Source organism: Melozone crissalis, unplaced genomic scaffold, assembly GCF_028551555.1.
Source record: "Melozone crissalis strain CALT ecotype California unplaced genomic scaffold, PUWL_Pcris_2 ptg000038l_1, whole genome shotgun sequence".
Lineage (NCBI taxonomy): Eukaryota > Metazoa > Chordata > Aves > Passeriformes > Passerellidae > Melozone > Melozone crissalis.
This window is the reverse complement of record NW_026535816.1, coordinates 5,008,164-5,028,993: the sequence shown is the minus strand read 5'-3', so window position 1 is coordinate 5,028,993 and position 20,830 is coordinate 5,008,164. Positions and strand designations below refer to the sequence as shown.

At 41.2% G+C, this 20,830-nt stretch overlaps 1 protein-coding gene across 2 annotated transcripts in view; it reads left to right on the top strand.

The window, feature by feature from the left end:
• The window catches only part of MICAL2 (microtubule associated monooxygenase, calponin and LIM domain containing 2), a 52,117-nt gene extending 32,738 nt beyond the window's left edge, over positions 1-19,379 (top strand). Inside the window, exons 14-25 of one of the 2 annotated variants that reach the window (XM_054283666.1) lie at positions 1,317-1,388; positions 1,964-2,113; positions 3,233-3,337; positions 4,550-4,768; positions 4,971-5,072; positions 5,674-5,802; positions 11,335-11,433; positions 13,261-13,447; positions 14,503-14,591; positions 14,917-15,016; positions 17,869-17,926; positions 19,226-19,379. In XM_054283666.1, the coding sequence (XP_054139641.1) occupies positions 1,317-1,388; positions 1,964-2,113; positions 3,233-3,337; positions 4,550-4,768; positions 4,971-5,072; positions 5,674-5,802; positions 11,335-11,433; positions 13,261-13,447; positions 14,503-14,591; positions 14,917-15,016; positions 17,869-17,909 (1,293 nt within the window). In that variant the 3' untranslated portion in view covers positions 17,910-17,926; positions 19,226-19,379. Of the gene's footprint in view, positions 1-1,316; positions 1,389-1,963; positions 2,114-3,232; positions 3,338-4,549; positions 4,769-4,970; positions 5,073-5,673; positions 5,803-11,334; positions 11,434-13,260; positions 13,448-14,502; positions 14,592-14,916; positions 15,419-17,868; positions 17,927-19,225 lie in introns of those variants that run through there. The other variant, XM_054283665.1, reaches the window with a different exon arrangement.
• The last annotated feature ends 1,451 nt before the right edge of the window (positions 19,380-20,830 follow it).

The window sequence follows — 20,830 nt, the reverse complement described above, 5'->3', positions numbered from 1 at the left end:
CTTTGTCTTTCACTTCTTTGTCAGCGTGTTAATGAGAGTCCTTTCTGCCCCATCTCTGAAAGGCAGCATCTTGCTTTGCTCCACTCACTCAAGCAAAATCTGCTTTTATGTGGCCCAGGCTATTATGCAGAATACATTGTGCTGCTCTGTGTTCACCCTTTCTGGGTGGACTGATGACTGTAGGTAGTGCAAAGCTGGGTTTTACTGAGCTGCTGCTTGAAAGACAACGTAGTAAAGCAAAGTAATTGAAATATTGTCATCTGAATCCTTTGGTGTTTGCCCACAGGTTGTTTGGGATTACTTGTCTTCATTGCATAATGATTTATTGCAAACAGTCTATATGTAAAAAGGAAGCCTGCATTCTTTGATCTTTCTTTATTTCTTTTTAAGGAATTCCTTTTATTCCTTTTATTCGTTTTTTAAGTTGGCTGAGCAGACACTAAGTTACAATGTGGGCAAATGCCAATAAGTGGAATATAGTTTATTGTTCATAAATTATCACCGTATCAAATCATCACGACTGAATGTTATAAGAAGTGATAAAAATTTGCCAGCATTGACTGCTTTTCAAGTTTGTGCAGACTGAGTATGAAGTATTACTGATTTGTGTAATCTCTAGTTGAGTAAAATAGTGAAATATGTTCATGGCTCGAGCATAAAATAAGCAATTTGGTTGCTTAAGTGTTGTAATGTTCAGCCATAGTCAGGGGGTGAACCTTATGAGGGAGACAGACCTTTAATGCAGCCAAAAATGAAAGTATGACTGTGCTATGAATCCATGATCTGCATGCAGACAGATGGTTCAAGAGAGATTTGGGGGTTACAGTGAAAGACTGAGGGGTTTCTGGATTTTGTTACTTCTCTGGAAAACAGTGCAGTCTAGCTGAAAATTCAGAGAATTACTCATGCTGTAAAACCTTTTTCTTCAAGGATGTGTTAATACTTTATGAGTTCTAAACTCCTCAGCACTGAAAGAGGGAAATATAAACACCAAGTTGTGGGGCCTGTTCAGCACAGTGTACAAGCATGTGTTCTCATGCACTGGAGTGCAGTGAGAGCTCCCAGTCAGGGGCTGTGTGATGGCTTTTACTGCCCTGACGCCTGCATGGGGAGCAGTCCTGTGAGCTGGGGGGTCTGACAGGGGGGCAGTGAGACCCCCTGATGCTGGCACTGCTCACCGTGTGTGCCTGCCTGAGCACAGCCCACCCCTCACCTGCCTGGGGATGGAGCTTCTCCTGGGCTGGGAGGAGCTGCTGGGGTAAACTTGGGAATTGCTGCAGTAACCCATGGAACTTGTTTTGGCTTTGCCCTTTCAGGCTGACGGGAAAACAGAAGAGAATGAGACGAACAAGAGGCGTCGGAAAGGCCTCTTTGGTGTCTTTGAGCAGGTTGGTGTTCAGTGGTGCCCGCCCGTGTCCACGTGGGCACCAGAGCTGGGAAAGCAGTGAGAGATGGCAGGGCAAGGTTTGGCCTTTGGAGCATGGCACAGAAAAATCCTCTCCCTTGAAATCTTGAATTTACTGTGGTGTGCACTAAAGAAGAGCTAAATGAATTTTAATCATTTGGGAGGGAGTAGAGCATTAACTAAATTGCGCTAGTTTTTGTTCTGACACAGGAACATTTCAGGTATTGGTTTGTTTTTCCTTTTCCTAATTGTCTATTTAGACAGTTTTTTATTTGAAGAGTTTACATTGCAGCTTGGTTTCTAGCCCTTCTCTGATTAGTCACCTTTGTGACTCTGCTTTATGAATAGCAGCACCGATTAATGTTCCCTTTTACTGTACTCTGGCACCCAAGAAAATATTTTTTGGGTGACTTTTGCATGCTAAACATGTCATTTTAGTATACTGCAGACTGTATTTCCTTTCACCCTTTGCTGAAAAGGATGTTACCTCTTTCCTCCTCTCCCTTCATGAGTGTTGTAGGAAACATAAGAAAAACACAGTTTGTTGTTTCCTTGCAGACTTCAGGCTTTCCAAGCCAGGGGACAAACAATGGGAAAGAACAGAGTGAATGCAGAGAAGGAGTGAACCAGAACAAAGTCAAATCTATGGCAACTCAGCTGCTGGCAAAGTTTGAAGAGAATGCTCCAAATACAGTTCTGAGGAGACAGGTAGGTCAGAGACGAACATGAAAGCATCTCTGAAATTGAGCTGTAGTCCCTCCTTGTGAAGGTCATGCAGATTTCCCAGGAAGGCAGGAGCCTCTTAGGTGTTTGGAGTGGGTTGTCTTTTTTAATACTTTATGCAAATTAAAAGTATTTCTCTCAATACAAGTCATATAGATTGACTAATGCATCTAACAATAACATATTGCCGTGTTATAGTGTCTAGGAATCTCATGGAAGCCAGCCTGTGGAATTTGTGTTATTTGGAAGTCTAAGGTGGCTGCATACAGTACTGCAGAAGGCCTGTTGTGGCCTGTGTTTTTCAAATAAAGGACACTGCATATCCTGTGGAGTCTGTCTTTATGGAAAACATAGGAAGTGTTAAAAGGAAACCTAATCTCTTGCAAGATATGTCTGGCTGCCATTTCCATTCCAAAACTAGGCAGAGTGGAATACATTTGTGCGTTGTACAGCGTTTTCATGGTTTGTTGTTAGTGTGACTAGAGGTATTTTAAAAACAATCCCATGCTGCCAAGGTAGAGGGGAGAAGCTCAAAATCACACTTCAGCCAGAAATAGTTGGAATTAGCAGAGTTTAGATCTGTCATCTGAAAGACCTGAAGGACGGATGAGCAAAGTGTGGATGTTTTGACAAAGATGGTGACTTTCTTAATTCTTCATCCTTGTATCTGTTTGTTTATTGAAATATTGAAATATCCTCCAGTACTGTAGGCTTTATAGATGTCCAGTGACTTTGTCTATCCTTGAACCAAAGTTGTTTGCACACTACCTGGCTACTTGTCAATGCCCTGAGCTTTCAGTGTGTGGTAAGTGGCCAGAGATTTCCTTGGCCATGCTGAAGGGAGTTATTTTGATCATAAGCTCTGTTAAAAAGTACTGAATGTGTTCATCTTGAAGTATATCTTTGATGGTAGAAGTTGCTAATAAAATGGGTAGGTGGCAAAAATATGCAAAATGTGGTGTTAAGCTTCATAGTAATGCATCTTTAAAATAAGCTTTTCTTTCTTTCTGCCTCAGAAATTCTTTGAATCCTATTTACTGTCTTCCTTTTTTTTTTTTTCTTCTCCTTCATTCTGTCTTTGCAATTTTAAAAATGCTTTACAAGGAGCTAACAGATAGACCAGCCCTGCTCTCCTCTGACCCTCCTGTTAATCCTCGCTTTGCTAAACCTATGGATCCAAGCCTTCTTCCACCTCAACCAAAAAGGCAGGTAGGAAGCTCCTGTGGGTAACAAACACCTGGCAAGCACAGCATTTCTCTCACTGCTGGGAACTCGCTGCTATTGCAGAGCTACATAAGATACAAAGCAATATTTGGATGGAAACTGCAGAGTTCACAGACACGTTTAGCTGAGAATTGTAAAAATGCCAGTAGAAATTAAAGGCTATTTTACACCTACTTTGCCAGACGAGAAAACTCTCTGAAAGTGTGGAAATACCCTGAAAACATAAGTGTTGATTTCTGTGCTACCATATCTAGACTCCAAATTGTATGAATGTTATTACACAGCTGCTTTTAACATGTGAGAAAACTACAGCAGTACCTGAAAATTTGTGCATATACCCAATGCTTTGGGTTATTGTAATGATAAGGCTAAGAGAGAAACCTGGCAAAAATATCTAAGATAAAGGCTTGAGCATGGAAAAGCTGATATTGGTGCCCAGGTATTTTATTTCTATAAGTAGAACTTGTGATAAGAATTTCTGCTGAAAGCTCTTTTGCAGCATCACATATATGGGGGAAAATGTAGTCTAAGTTTTTCTCTTAGTATTTTGACTGAAAGCAATCTTATCTCAAACAGTATTGATACTCACTTTTCATCAGAGTTTTAAATTGAAGTAAACATCCTGTAATGGCACTTCAAAAGCAGTCTGCAGTGAAATGAGATCTGTGTTGCATATGGAAATCAGCAGATCAGAACGTATTTTATATGAAAACTCAAATTCAGAGATGCATTCTGAACTCCTCAAAAAATGCCTTAAATCTGAAATACATTATATGCTGATATAGGTCAGACTAGATCTAGAACTACGACAAGAATGACTGTTGAAATCCTCATAAATATAATTGCAAGCTTAGTTTTAGACAGATGTGCTGCTAAAAAACCCCAACCCAAAACCTTTGCTGTAAACCCTGGAGGAGGATGTTGTTCTGCACTGCTGCTGTCCGAGGTTACTCACAAAAACTCACAAGTGTGCAGAAGGATGTCAAGGCCTGCACAAGTTGTGTAGGACTGACTTATTTCAGTGCATGTGCACAAGCACCACAAGTGCAGTAGACAGTGTGCAAAGAGTGATGTGAGAATATTTTATTTCTAGTTATGTGCATGACTGTGCCGTTCTTTCGGAAGCATCCTTAAAAGCTGCATATCCTGCATGGTAGTGCAGAAAGCAGAGTTTTGTTCACTTCAAGTGTTTCCCAGTTTCAGGTGGTAGCTAGGAGTGAGCACGAGGTCAGGGAACCCAAACAGTCTTTAAATGGTTCTGATCATATGGCCAGGAGAGCAAAGACTGTGCACAAAACAGATCCCCAGCCCAGTCTGTCAGAAACCTCTGAAAATCTCGCCTCTGCCTGTTCTGCTGCATTTGTACTTTCTGGAGTGCTTGAGCGTCTTCAGCACCTGGAGGAAAAAATGAAACAGGTGACAAGCAACTTCTTTTCCTTTCTGTCTCTGTGATAACCTGTGTACTGTGGTTTTGCTGGCTTGTTCTCTGTTGACTGTTGGTTGTATTAAGACAATAAGATGTCTTTCTACAAACTTCTGTGTTTTGTTGGTGGATGTGGTTTTAACTGAAATCTCTCTCTTTCTTTTCTTGGCTGTCCTTCCCTGGCTGTCACTGCAGAAAAGAGCTCAGACCATAGCAAATAGGGAATTCCATAAAAAGAACATTAAAGAGAAAGCAGCACATCTCGCCTCAATGTTTGGATACATGGAGTTTCCAAAGGTGAATTTTAAGTTTTGCACCTGAAGAACTGCTTATTTGGAAGATGTATAAGAATTCATGAAGGGAAAGCGATTGAAGTAGTTTTGGTTTTAACTTCCTTTCATTCTGTGTGGATCTGAAAAGTAATGTGGGTTCCACTGAAACCAGTAAAAAGTGTTGTTTAAATATTACTGCATAGTTCAATTGAGGTGAAACAATCTGAATCCTAAAGCTAATCAGAGTGCTTTAGCAGGAGAGAAATGTGTTCAAATAAACTATGTCTTGTGCTTAAGCACACACTGCTGGCTCACAGTTTCTGATCAGCTGCTGAGCAGTGGTACTTGGTGCACTCTGGTTTTTGCTGGATTTCATTATGCTCTCTCCCAGTACTATCTTACCTTACTGCCCACTGTGAATATTTCTATTAAAGAAATAGTACAATAATACCATTTACCATGAAGATGCCCTGATGATTTCCATGGGTCCTTACTGTGCAGAGGTAGCAAGAAGAGTAGATCTGTCATTGTTATGTTTCTGGTTTTTTTGATGCATGACTGTGAACTTAACATCTGTGTTGATGTCACTGTCTCTTGGATAACTCTCCTGTTTCTGCTCTACACAGAATAAGCTACCTACTAAAGGCTTACCCCATTCTCAGCCCCCAACTCCCTCTTGCCCTCCACCTCATCATTCAGCTGTTGCTGCTTCATCATCTGTTGGTTCAGCTTCCTCTGCTGTTTCTTCTCAACAGGTACTCTATTAAGAGATTTTTCATGTAAAACCCAAACTTGTGCTCAAGGTGCTTGAGAAATGGCTTGGATGGAAGGAGCTGCCAGCAAACCTGTTGTATGGGTTGTAATTCACATTTAAATCAAGCTTTCCTTTTTTTGCTCTTGTTAGTTCTGCATGTTTGTAAGAGAAATGTTGTTATCAGATATGGCTTAGGTAAAAGCTGAAGAACAAAGCAAATGGTTAACATTTTTTTACTTCAATTCTGAAAATTTTATGTTGCTGCTTATTTTAAATGATCTGCTGTAGGATGATACCACAGGCATGCTGAGGAAAGCTTCACATTATAAAGCAAACTGTGTGCTGTGGGGTTTGTTAGTTTTCTTGGGTGGCATTTATGTTTCTTTTCATAAGAATATCCATCTGCTCTGCAGGGGAAAACCTGCACAATCATGGTTATTTTAACCCCGTCTGAGACTGGACATGTCTTAGAATTGTACGAGCATTTACCAATACAGACATTTTATTATTGTTTGCTTAATTATTAGTACTTTAAACTTGCTTCTGCATGTGAATAGGTAGAATACAGTTCTTTGTAGCAGCAGAACTTCTGGAAACATCCATACTTGGAAAGAAGGAGGTGACACTTGGGTCAGAGATACTCAGTTCTTACTGCAGAGGCTGATGCTCATGGGCAGCGTTGCAGTGACTGCCTGGCTCCCAGTCCCCAGGGAAACCCAGGGGACATGGCCCTTCAAGGACACTGCAAGCTCAGCAGGTGCCTTGCTGCAGTAATCCCCTAATTCCCTTCATTCAGCTTCAAAGTAATTCCTTTGCCTGGATTTACCCCTTACTTTTTATGAGCTAAGAGGTGTAGCATGTGATGGGTTTTAAGCTAAGTCATGGTTTCCAAAAGATTGGGAGCTGATGTTCATTTGATTTGGAGGACTGTTGTGACTCTGCAAAGAGAATAAAAAAAAACCCCCCAAACCCAAGCTATCTAAAAAACCCTTTAGAATATGAGAACTAGGCTTTTAATCATATGGATACTCTGTGAGAAATAATTTCATTGGGATTTTAACATCACTTCTTGGAGAGCCTTTGTCCCGACCAATCTTTTTTTCTGGATATTTTAAAAACTGGATTTTGTTTAAAGTGCACTGCCAGCCTTGATTAGTTTGCCTTTGTATTTAAATGGTGTGGCAATAGTTTGTTGTTACTTGGTTTCACTCAGGCTGGGCTTACTTCAGCTGAGAAGTGCTCTCCCCAGAGATACTGGTAGAATGCAGCTCAGCTGAAGCAAGAAAATCGAGTTCTGTCACCAGCACAGTAAATACACGTTCATCTCACTGGGTAAATATTTGGCTGGTTAAGTAGGACTGCATTTACACTTTGGCAGATCTACATGCATGAGCATTTTGATGCCTGCATACCCAGCTCCATGTGTTGTACAGGCTGCCAGCCTCTTGTACACTATGCATTTCATGGGTGTAAATGTGCTGCATTTTGTGTGGCAGTTTGGAGAATTTTTAAACAGCAGGTCTAGTAATGAGCGGGTGATCTTTGCTCCTCCTGTCAGGGGCACAGGTGGTAATAGAATCTGTCCCTGCCCTTTCACAGTGAAATAGTTGTCCCTGTGTTTTATCCTTACAGATTGCACACTTTTCAGAATGTGAAAATTTTATCCTGCTCTATAAAACACTGGCTAAATATGCAGTGCTATATAAATAAAAATTCAACAGTATTTCAGATGCACAGTGTGCATTTTCAAGTGCTGTTCAACAATATGTTTGGACCTCTGCTGTGAATATGCCAGGAACTGCCTATGTCTCCATTATCTTGAGGAGGGGGATTATGGGTCTCAAAATGTGAATTTCTGCTCTCTGTTCTAAGAAGTATCATTAGCTGAGTGTAGACTTCAGTATCAGAAAGTATTTTGGGATTGATAAACCAACAGGAAGATCTGCTGTGTGTTGCTGTCAGTGTTTCTGTTTTTTCCCCAGCAGACAGAAGGTAATAGAAGTGTTTAGAGTTCTGTAAGGCTTCATGATGTATGACCTATAAATATCAGCACCCTCCCATGGTTTTAAATAGCTAGTGCTGTCATTTAAATTTCAGGTGAGTTCTGAGATTGTTACCAGACATGACAAACCATTGCACCTGTTCAGTTTTGCTTGGAACAGTGTTAGTTATGGGGACACAGTTATTGAAAAGGGTGGCTATGAAATCATACTGTCTAATTACAGAAACTTGTTATTAAGTCTAAGTCCTGCAAGGAGCACTTGAAAAGAAGGCTGTGGGACTGTATTGTTTCTTTCAAGACATGCAGTCATTACAACTTAGTAAGAATTACCTTCTGTGTGCAATATGTCAATAATAATCAAAAGTGCCTTCTAGCTTCAATCAGCTGTCAAAATTCACATAGCTAGAATAATGAGTTAGCATATATTACATTACAGGCTGGGCTTTGATTATTCCTGTTTTCTGCTCAAGGTTGGATTGACCTTCAGAAAACTCTGTTCATCTGAGCTTTGTATGAGTGAGTCCTCACCGTGTGTCATAAGAACTGGGAAGTTTTTGCAATCAATTTACTCCCTGCAGAGCTTGGACCAACAACTTCCCTTCAGTGACGTGACTCTAATTGCCAGCAGCAAGCAGGGCTGGGGTGTTTCCTACACACAGTAACTTATTACTCAAATGTTGTTTATCTCAGAGGGAAAATACACGTAGCAGCTTGTACACAAAGTAAATAAATCACCCTCAAAGCAAAATAAGACCAGGAAAATCATTAAGGATATGAAAGAACAAAGGGAAAGCATTGTATGCTGTTGGAGGCAGATAGTTCCTTTGTTTTATGAGAATGCTACTGAGGCTTACTTGGCTGGCTGTGCAGTTCTGAATAATAACACAGGGAAATACAGAAGGCAGCTTTCTCTTCCCATGGCAATAACCACCCTGGTCAACCTGCTGAAAAGCAGTGTGCCACTGACAGCTCAACGGTCTGAGGAAATCACAAACTCTTGGGATTTTTAAGTGTTTTCTGCTTGTTGCCTGAAATTCACCATCTAAGGTAACTCTGTAGGATTCCTGTTCAGCCAGGGCTTTAAAGCTGCCTGAGCTGTGAGCAGGAGCCTGTTCCATGCAGACAGTGGCCCCAGCAGTACAAAGCTGTGTGTGCCTTCAGTAGAGCAGCAGCCTCAAGGGCACTGGGGACATTCTCTGGTGTCTCTGAGGGTGGCAGGTGCCCTTGGGGCTGCCCTGGTGGATCCTCATCCTGCCCTGATGCTTCTGTTTGGTGACTGAGTGGCACTGGAGCAGAACAGAGTCGTTCTGTTGGAAGGGATGTACAGCAAAAGATCTCTTGCCTGACCAAGTCAGGGCTGACCAAAAGTTAAAGCATGGTTTTAAAGGCATTGTTGCTAAATTAAAGTGAAATCTCACTTGCTTTTACTTGGAATGTGAATTCACATTTGTTATAGGAACATTTCCTTTTAATAGCATTTTTAAAGTGTGTATAAACATGCATTTTTTTTTTTTGTTTTGACTGCTTTAATGTTGACATAGGTTGTTCCAATGGATGGAGAACAGAAATCAGCCAACCTGAAAAATTTCAAGGTGTAGTTCAGGCTCAAGGATACTTTTCCTGAAATTCAACTACTTTCACTTTAAGCACTACCTTGTTATTTAACTGATTGCTCCAGTATTTATCTAGTTCAAGGAAAACTTTCTGCTTCAACTGACTTTGAACACTTTCTTTTACCTTGGATCTTGTGGACAAGAACTTGTACGTTTACATGTACATTACTTGTACATGTACAACATGGCCTGAAAATGGCTCTGGATATTCAGAGGTGCAGAATTTGGGGAGGAAATTTTTTTTTGTTCCATGTTCTTAAAAAAAAAATCAAAGGAACATCAAAGGAACATAGTTTTCCTGTAGTAGCAAGTAGCGCTTCTTGTAGGGGTTTAGGAATTGATGTGCCATTTGGGACAGTGCTGTGGTATGTAAATAGCAGTTCACTTTGCAGTTATTACCCACAAGTTGGTCCAGATACTGAATAATATTTTAAATTCTTTTTATACTAACTGAAACCAAACAGGAAAGAAATTTGTCCCTTAAACGGCCTTTGTAGTCTTAATGTGTATATTTTGTACCTGCCTGGATATCAAGTTAATTATGAGATAACTCTCAAAAGATAAGGGGAGCTGTAAAGGGTTGGACATACTCCCTTGAATTTTTAAATCCATAATAATTTTTGAAAACACATCCATAGTGCCTTATAAGTGTTTTTAAACTTGATCAGAAATGCTTTAAAATGGTTTTAAAGTATTCCAAATGCTGTTGCATTTATATTTTTTCCTTTCTTCATGGTAACTCTCTGGTATTTTAAAACCTTCAGTTAGCAGGACTTGGTGTGGTGGCAGTAGACAGATTATTTCACTGAGAAGAGGGTGACTTCCTTGAGATTTGGGCCCTGTGAGAGGCAAAAGGAGTGTTAGATATGATATCATGTATCTGTCCTCATGGAAAAAAGCAGTGCCCTGAGTTCAGAAGCAGAGTGCCAGACCCCTGGCCAGACCAGGATGGCCCTTGCTGCATTTGCTGCCAGGGAGGCTGTGGGACCTTGCATTGACTAGAAAGCTGAAATCCCAATCAATACAGGAAACTTGATTTAGAGCAGAGGATATTTCTGTGAATCTGTGAAGCCTTTACTGTCTGTTTTCCAGAAGCAGAGTACCTGCCTGCTTGCTGCTCCTTGCACACTCATGCACAGACACTTTTCCCCTGTTCTGGTGCCCCGGCAGGGGTTTGGGCAGGGAAACACACACCATGCAGTCATTGGTCTGTCTACTGAGCTTTTGGAGCCACTGCTGCCTTCTTGCAGGCCTGATCGATGCATTTGGTTAAAAACAGCCTAGTTTTCATGGCTGCAGCAGTGTGATGAAGCAGATTAAAGGAGAAGTTTCCCTCTCATGAGCGTGGTTTCTCCAGTCTTCCCTGGCATTGCCATGAGTCACTGGGGAGAGGGCAAATGGTTGCCCTGTGAGCACCAACAAAACATTTCTGTGTGGGACTTGGCTCATACATTTTCATAGAATGTTCCCTGAAATGTCACAGTTTGGGGAGTGTTAATATGGAGTTCAATCCCACCGCCTGTTCTGAAATGTTAGAACCAAGTCCCAGAGAAGTTGAAGTGAACAATAGGGGTTTTTTTTAATGTCAGAACATCCAGCTCAGATAGCCAGGCAGTGGCTCCCAGCTCAGCCTTTCATGGACACAGCAGGAAGCCTTGAGGAGAAGCATTTGTTCCCATCAGGATCATCCTCAGGGAAAAGTCTGTGGGCTGCACAGAAGCCTTCTGTGGCCCCACGCTGGTCACGCATGGACATGCTTGTGCTCTGCTGGGCTTCCCCTCTGCTCTTCCTCCTGCCTCCCTGTATCGATGTTTGCATGTGCACAAATCATTCTTGTCCTTTTTTGTCTTTAAATTCTCTTTCAAGGGTAACTAAAGCTCTTCCTTCTATTCTTCATCTTCCTCCCTTTCCTGGTTAGATGACTGTAGGAAAGGTCTCACGTGCAATTGGAGCTGTGGCTGAAGTTCTTGTAAATCTCTATGTGAATGATCACAGACCCAAGCCACAGCTTGAACTGGTAAGACTAAACCCACAAAGAAACAGTAACTTGCCTTAAGAGTAAAGTTCCCAGAATGCCATCCTGATTAAGACCCCAGATGTGGAGCACTTGAAGCCTTATGAAGGAATCAAGTGCACGTAGGCACAATGTGCTGATGGAAATGTTGCTCTCCACGTCTTCTATTTCTATTTCTGTTACTGAATTAAAACTTCAGGAGGCTTTTATTAAATGTAATTACTGTAGAATTAGTTACAGAAGACAATTATTACTCAGGGTGGCTTCTAAAGAAAGTTTTGTGCAGTACATGCTTATGCAGTTATTTTTAACACTCGAATGCTGAATCACTGTGCCTCCTTTTGAAGAGGGCTATTTCTCAACTCTGACACTCTTCTGTGTTGAATTTGAATTCAGAAGCGGTCTCTGGACAGAGCTGCAGGTTCTTGCCCCATTCCTCACTTTCCATCTGCTGCCTCCACCACTCAGGGCTGTCAGGTACTGAGAAGCCAAGTAAGGTGTTGTGTTGTGCTGATGACACTTTACTTACCAGCCAGCACTAAACTCAGTTGTTTCAGCTTCACTGTAACTATCTGATCTATTAACACCATGGTTTTAAAAGCACATCTGTGTGGTTTTCCATTTGCATGGTTGTTTGTTTGGAAAGATTCATGCTCTAAAATGATCCATCAGAGCAAAATGGGTTACTAATGGCAGATCTGGAATAGAATTCTCAACTTTTAAGCGCAAGACTACGTGACAATGACATTTGTGAGTTCTACTTAACATTAAACAATTGTTCCAAGGCTGCCTTTTGCTCACAAATGGAAGATGAGTTGTGTGGACTGTGTGCTACTGTCTGAATGTGCCTTGGACCTTTCCTCCTCCATGCCACGTGTGGTAGCTCTCCTGTGGCAGCAGGGATAGCGGAAGGGGAGGGAGGTGGTGATGGATGTGGCAGGCACAGCACGCTCACCTGTACCAACTGTAACACAGTAATGCAAAGTAACACCCTCATACCTGCCTCTAATAAGGAAAGGGAAGTCCAGTGGCATCTAATCAATTTCTAGTTCACTTTTCTGTACCTTTTGCATGCGTATGTAAGAGGGGGTGAAATTTGTGGCAATTAAAGAATGTCCATTACCAGCCTAATTGCAGCAAACTTTCAAAATAGTTTAATGTGGTTAATATGGATTGTGTTTTGAATGCATTAAAAACGTTCTGAATGTGTATGGTAGGAAACCAAGTGATTTTTAAAGCTAACCAAGCCCCAGGTTGGGCTGTGGTCTCAGGAGGAGCACGGCTGAGAGGGGAGGCACGACTGTGGCCATGGGAAGGATGGAGTGTTTGAAGACTGCTTTTCCTCCTGAAACTTAAAGCACAAGCCTGGATTTTCCTCCAGATTGTGTCTGAACTGAGTTCAGGGTGTTTTTTTGCTTGGCTGCAGATGCAAGTCTGCTGTTTGAGGCTGGTGAGGTGTGTCTTCACCTTCTGAGAGAGATACGAGTCCTGGAGCCAGGACGGTGCAGGGTGATGAGGGAGCACTCAGGGATGATGCTGCTCTTGGACCTGACTAATCAAAATATTGGTGAACTCCCAGAGGGAAACTGGATGCAAGTCCAGCATCAAAGTCACCCCTTTAAAGTCCTTATGACGTCTGATTTATTAATTTTTGCATAAACCTACAGAATTGCAGTAATGAGTAATTAAAAAGCTGACTGATGCCTACTGTAATTTTGCTTGGAGGGTGCTGTACAACCCTTCAAGAAGCTAAAGCAGCTGCCCCCTTCATAAGGATTTATATCTGGGTGTGGAGCCACAGCTTTATGTTCTGTTTTTATCTCTGAACAGGGTTCTCTGCGAAAAGAATTCCCCAAGTCCATCGGGGGCAGTGACATCTGCTATTTCTGCAAGAAACGGGTCTATGTCATGGAGAGGCTGAGTGCAGAGGGCCACTTCTTTCACAGGGAGTGCTTCAAGTGTGAAATCTGTTCTACAACACTCCGCTTAGGAATTTATGCCTTTGATGTTGAAGAAGGTAATGGAGGAGCTATTTGGGAGTATTTTGAAATGTCTGAGGTTGGTGCTCTTGCTGGAACAAAGGAGAAAGGTCTGTCCCGGTAGCACGGTCAGGAGGAGATCTGCCAAGTGTGCTGTTTGTGTCCCTGCTGATCTTTGAGTCCTTGTACATGCAGTCCTAGTTTTTCAGAAGTGTTGAGTTATGACAGACCTGAGCTGTAAATGAAAAAATCCTCAGTGGAAAATAAGTTGAGTAACCAAAATGCAGTTTGTCAAATCACAGGTCAGAGTAAGGGGGGAAAAAAGGGGTGAGGTTTCTCCAATAATATAAAGTTATTCTTATCTCCGTTTAAAGCTGGCCATTAAATAACATTATCTGCAAGGACAAGCCATAACAGTGGCAGATTTACATGGATGCAGGGAATGTAGGTTATTTCTGTTACAGTGTTATGGTCAGGAGTTGAAAGCAGTAGGACTGACCAAGCACAGTGTGATTTATTCCAGGCTCCAGGCTGCTGTAGAACAAGAGGTTCAGATCTTGGGTGCTTCATCCCACATAAATCCTGGGGGTTTCCTTCTTTTTTCTTTTAAAGTTTGTAATGGAGTTATCAAACTGAATTGAAATTCTCTTGTCCCTTCCAAAGTACTTGAGTAGATCAGAGTATTAACCTGATCTCCCTCTGCAAAAATACTAAAGATTCAAGGTCAAAGTGGTTCTTTTTGTGTGGAGATTGTGAAAAATGTCTTTTGAGAAGATTATTGACATTTTTTTTTCTGCTTGATGTCTTGTGTTGGTTTGTAACTTTGTATTTATGGGATGCTGGTTTTTTGCTGTTTATTAATCTTATACCTGAGAGGTAGATAAATGACCTTGTGTTACTGAACTAATGTGCAAATCTGTAAAAGAAACCTATTCAGAGCTGTTAGTCAGAATCAGTGCCAGGTTTCCCTTTCATTTTGCTGCCCAACTGCTCATTTTCCTGGTTTCATTTTTTAATAGATGCAACAGTGATTTTTCACTCCATATATGTATAGATAAGGTATCCTGTAACTGATGATTTTTCCCTCTTGTAGGTAAATTTTACTGTAAACCTCATTTTACGCACTGCAAAATCAGTACGAAACACAGAAAGAGAAGGGCAACAATACAGATCCATGGAAAGGTATGGAGAGATTTTATTGTCAATGCAATGCTGAGGCACCTTTATCTGGGGCAGGGTGAAATACATGTGTGTGTGTGTGGATGTTTTCTACCTCATGTGCAGTAAAATCAGTGCTAAAGTACAAACCTCCTCCTTCTGTGAGCTTGGCATATCTAATAATCTGGTTCTCAATGGAATTTAGCTTTTCTATGCAAAATAAAGTTGAACTTTGGAGCAACTGGAAATGAAAATATATGTAAAGACTTGAAGACAGTAGCAGAAACTGGACTTACATACTTTAGAAACATATTTAACACTTTTTATTTTTTTTACCGTTTTTCCTAAGGAGGCGATAGACGCGTGGAAGAAAGCGGAAGCCAAACCCACAGAGATCACCACAGAAAGCAGTTTGTCCACTGCTAGCAGTCCAGAGGACAGGTCCCCAGGTATCCTGACTTCCTTCTTAGGGGGCGCGCTAAGCTGGCCCCTGCGGGTGACCAGGGATCTGCTTGACATTCCCAGCCGCCTGTCTAACTGGATGCATGGTGTCCTGCACGCTACCCACCTCCATTTCAGGGACAATGCATATAACTATACCTACCTGTACGAACTCCTGAGCCTTGGGGTGCCGCTCCTCTGCGCTCTCCTAGAGGTACTCGCTCACATGTACCGGGAAGCAGAGCTATCACTTGAAAACGTGCTTGAATGGGTGAAAAGATTCTCTAGGGTTTGAATCTTTCCGCGTGTCTTGCTCAGTTGTGCCTTTCGAATTTTCAAAATTAACAGCCTGGCTATTTTCTCGAGGGGAATTTTTGGTTTGGAGGGCTTTGGTTTTGCTCTTCGTGCAATGTGACGCGTGACTTCATTGAATGGTGGATTCCTTCTGATAGAAGCGAGGTACAATTGGAATTTTCAACATAAAATGTACTGTATGTTAGAGCATGAAGGACAGTGTCCAAACACATTTCCAGAACATGGAGTCATATGAAGGATATTTTCTAGATTATTTCCCTCCCTGTTATTTTCTGTGATCAGACTGTTGGAGAAGATGGTACATTTTGAAACCATTTTTCCTCCTATTCTCCCCAGCTTATTTTTTTCTTTTTTCAGTTAGACCATGAAAAAATGTGTGTTCTTTCAGGAATATTTCTGACAAATGGCTGGGATTTGAAACATGAGTAAAGCACGTAGCTTTTTTTTCTTCTTGCTTTCATCTTTGCTCTAGGTTATGAGACTTTTACTTGCGTTAATATGTTTCAAAAAAATAGTGTACATAATTCACATTGCTCCAAGTCAAATGCCTTTTACATTGCTTTACATGTGATGGATACCTTTTGTTGATAGTGGGTACTATCTGTTCTACTAATTTATTTGAGGTTTTTCAATAAATTTGAAGAGCAAATGATAGTTGAGTGAAGACTTGATTGAAATTTTAAGTCAAAGAAGCTGGTAGGAAGAAGTAGACCGAACATTCCTCAAGTCAAGGCTTCCTCATTTGGTGGCTGATATGAGGCATATCAATTTATGGAGCACTCCTCTGTAAGTGAAGTCACTCCTGTTGTGCCTCTGTGCAGGCACTGCTCCCAGTCTCTTTTGGAATTTTTTTAAAAATGCAGGTTTATAACAAACATCAAAAGCCAAAAAATGTATTCTTAGGTGATAACTTCTTACTTGGGTAATTCATTTCAACGTGTGCACCTAGTGGCAGAAAGGTGAAATTCTATTATCTGGAGCAGCAGATGAGTAAATTTCTTTCAGATGTCCCTCAACCTTAATCAGAAGGTCTACCTTAATCTGTTAAGCAGCAAGGACACAGTGACATCCCAATGCTCATTACTTTCAGCCTAGTTAGCCAGCGAGGTAAGCATGCTCCCTGCCTTTCAAGTACTTACTTATATTCAGAAGTTTACCAGGAAATAGGTAAATCTAATATGTGTAGCCTAAAATGAAAAGCATCTGTAGCATTTATTTGTAGCCAGAAGAATGTGGCATAAACAATAGGAAATACTGTTGCATTCAGTTAGTACCAGAACTGAGGATCACCTGCCAGTGGTCCCAAATGACAGTGCTGCCTATGGGCTGGCAGGCCTTGGGGTTTGTTGTTTTGTTTTGATTTGATTTGCTATAATGTGGGAAAAGATGATTTGAATTGTTTTGCCTCTTAGGTATGAAAAGGAAATGTGTCTGCTGTTTAGAATAAATGACAAACTGGATCTTCCTTCTAGATAGTTTGACTTTCTTTAAACTATGAGGATGAGCTTTTCACATTTTAGAGTGGTTATGTATTTTGGGGTAAAAAATGTTATTTTTATGCACAGAACTTGAAAAAGTGCTTGAAGAAAATTATTAGATAAAAGGTAGCATTCCTTTGACAAAAATTGCCTTTAATGCTCAAACATGTATTCAGCCAAACTTTGCTATGACATTGAGTGGACACAGCAATAATTACAGTTACATGGTGGCCATCTGTATGTATGTAATGTATCTGTACCTTTCTTACAGCATTTAAAAAACCTGACCTGGAAACACTGTACTATCTTTAATTATTTTCTAATTATAGAAACTGTTTCACCCTAAAAAGGAGGCAGTCTGCAGTGTAGTTACTCCTGCAGCACAGCAAACTGCTGGGCAGTCGAGTTTCCAAATTTGGGCTGCCATCAATTTTGGTTTCAGTTTGTCAATAGGAGAGTCTTTAGGAACACTTCTTCCTAAAGTTTTCTCCTGCTGTTTACTATGGCAGAGAGAGCATAATGGTAGACGTAGGGAAAATGGTGATTTACAAAAGTTTTTGTAGAAGATGTAGAAGATTTCCAAGAAACTTGGAAGTCTCTGGCCAATGAACTTAAACCAAATGAATCTTACTAGTAGAAAGTGTAAAAACAAGATTAAAAACAAATTAAAATATGGTATTGATTTTGTATAGATTTGTATAATGGGGCATAAATCCCTACATTTCCACAGCAGAGTTCAGGAACTTGTGTAATGAAAATGTTTTCCTGAGGAATCTTAATTGCCACGCATATTCCACTGGGATTTTGCAGGTGATTCTGTTGGGAGGGTTATTTTATTGGTATTACTGCAATTGCTCAATTTTTTCGACTTCTTCATCTTACTGTTCTGCTAGTAATACTCATACCTGCTTGTCCTCCTTGATAATTGAATGAAAAAAGGCAGTTCCATTTTGGCCAGTTATTCTTTGTACCTATGTAATCTTCCTGATGCTTTCCTACATAACCAAGTGAAGTTCTGTGTTTTCTTCCCTGCTGTCTTCTCTGCCAATCTCCCTCATTGCTTTTAGTCCAATTCAACATTCCGGTGCTGCACCCGCTCACTGGCTGAAGCCTTTCTGCTCTCAGGTGATTTTTTTTCCAGTTCCAAAATTACATGACTAACCCTGTTGTTTGAAAGCATTTCATTGTGTGTTCTTGGTTTGTTTGTTTGTTTTTTTTTAACTGTTGAAGCAATCTGTGTGTCTGGTATATTAATAGAGCTTTGGCATGATTATTTAACCTGTTGCTGAGTTCACAGTTCTAGAAAAAGTAATGTTTTTCTCTCTGTGTCTGTGCATGTGCGCTTCCCTGTGCCTTTAAGGTAAGTTAGGCAGTAGAGGGTTTCTTGAAAGAACTTGTTAAAGCCTTATTTCTTTCAAAGAACTGAAGGAAAGATGTGTAATAAGGTCAGGGTGAGATTGCCCAGCTGATTCTCTGGGTTAACATGAGCACCTTTTTGCACTGAGCTCACACACCCAATGAGCAAGCAGTGTCTGAGCACTTCCCTGCTTTCCTACTGGAAAAGTGTGGTGTAAAAGGTTCTGTAGGCAAAGTAGCCTAAACTGTGCAAGTTCTAGTCTTCCACCCCAAGTGACATTGTAGACAGGCCTAAAATTGACTGTTATTTTACATAATAACATATGTAATAAAGGTAATAAGTTAAAAGTGCGTGTAGTTCTCAGGCTGAACTACCAGCATGCCAGAGCGCTTTGGTTTGGGTGGTTTTATTGCCTGGGCCTTGCCTGGCACTCTGATGATTGGGTTTCTCTTGCTGCTCCCCTCTCCATGACCAACTCCCGCCGTTGTTTTGTATGAATTTTTTACATAAGGTTCAGTTTGTATAATCACTAGGTGACAGTCTAGAAGGGGAAATGAATCCCAGCAAGACCCAAGGGCTCAGGGTGACCAGCAAGTACACTGAGGGTCTGGCTGATGTCATAACCCTGCTGTCCCTGCCAAGGACCCCTCTCAAAGGGAAGGAAGGGCCTTTGAGAATTGATCTTAGGAGCAGTTTTAGGGGGGGCCAAACATCCTCTGCCATCTACTCCATTTCACACACCTCAGCCAGGAATGTGGAAGGCAGCAGGGCCAGAGCTCTTATCTTGCTGGTCTGTACATTTGCACGACTCAGCCACTTGTATTTATTTGTGTGGGTATCCTGAAATGACTTGATGGCTCTGAAAGTCCCCATGCTGTGCCCACACAGAATCTCTCAGTGTTTCAAACGTCATTTCCTGCACAAATGGCTGGGATGTGACTCCCAGTGTATTTCAGGGCTGCAGTGTGTTGTAACAAAGCTCAGCATGCTTTAATATGAAGGTTATGACATAAAGGTCTGCCATTTCAAACCCTTCCTATTGCTGTGTTTTTTACTCTCTGTTGCAGAGTCTTCCTTGCTCTTCCTGCTCAGTGAGGATTCTGTCCTTCTCCTCCTAAATCTTCTGTCTTCATTTTACTTTATAATCTTAACTGAATATTTTTATTAAATAGTTTTTAACTTTGTATTTAAATTTTCACATGGAAATTCTGTATTTTGCACATGGTGAAAATTGTTTTAGCTTTATTTATGATATCTGCTGTAAACAAAAATAAATGTAGTTCTTTATAAGTCTCCTTGTTTCATCTCTTCCTTTTATAAAGATTTCCTGGGTTCAGAGACTTAGTAGTGACTTCACGCTGGGTTTGCACCTTCCTCTTGTGGTGGATGCTGTGGTGTTACCCTGCTGGTGGCCCAAGCAGAGGCCCCAGAGTTTCCCTGTGGTGGTGTCATTGCATGTGTGTCCCTTGTGATGCACATCAAGGTCCCTGAGGAGTTGGCCAGGGTGACTGGTGCTGGGATTCACCCTTCCTGGGGATGAGGAGCTGGTGTTGGTGGGCATGGGGCACACACAAACAGCACTGTCCTCCTCTCTTTGGCCTCTGCTACCTTTCCTTACACTGCTATTTTACATATTAACATATGTCATAAAGGTAATAAGGTAATGTGTTTGGGTTTTTTGTTGTGTTCAGGAAAAGCAGGCAATAACCCAGGATAAATCTTTACCTTTGCTGCTCGCTCTGGAGTGCTCTTCCCAGTACCTGCTGGATCTCTGGAAGCTGAAGCTGGTGGTGACCCATTGCCTGTTAACAGTTGCCTTGCTTTATTTAATTGCTCTTTTAAAATTTTATTTTAATTTTTGTATTTTAAGCTGGTGGTGGAATTCTTTTTAAACAACAGGTTCTCCAAAAGAACGTTCCTAAGTCTTCCTCCCCTTCATTTTCTTTCTTTTGCTTACTCTGCAATTCTTAAGCTATAATCTCTTCCTTTGCATTTCAAGGAAAAAAAAAAACAAAAAACAAACAAATCCCAGAAAGAATAGTCCCAAGAGTTTAATGGAAAGATTGTGTGGTTTTATTTTTTTTTAATGAATTAAAACTGAACCTCACTGGGGTTGTTTGAATGACAGAAATTATTTTTTTAAAAATTGTTGCTAAAGACAACATCATTGCCAAAGAAGAGCAAATATTATTCTCAATGAACTCTTCCATCTTCCCTGCCAAAGGAAAAGCCACCAGGCTCAGTTAAAAGTTTGCTGTCTGAGGGGAAGATGATATCCATTATGAAAACATGGGGCAACAAATGGCACTGAGGACAATCCTTGGCACTTGATTGTATCAGACAAAGCAATTGGGATAAAACTGAATTTGCTCTTTGCACAGTTTACAGTTTTAGGCCGAGGCAGTGACAGGGAAACATCAGAAGAGCATTTCTGCCTGCAGAAGGTGATGATCTGTGTGGCACTGAAGCGCTGAGAGGCATCAGCTGTTCATGCTGCTCTCATAAAGTTTTGCTCATTGCTGCTAAAATATCGGTGCAGTAACTTGGAACTGGGGTGAGGTTAGAGCCTGGGTTTATTCTCCCAGAGGTGCAGGAGGCCCAGGCAGTCACATCACAGGCAATCCTGGCAGCAGGGGCATCACCTTGCAGGAGACAGCCATGCACTCGTGGGC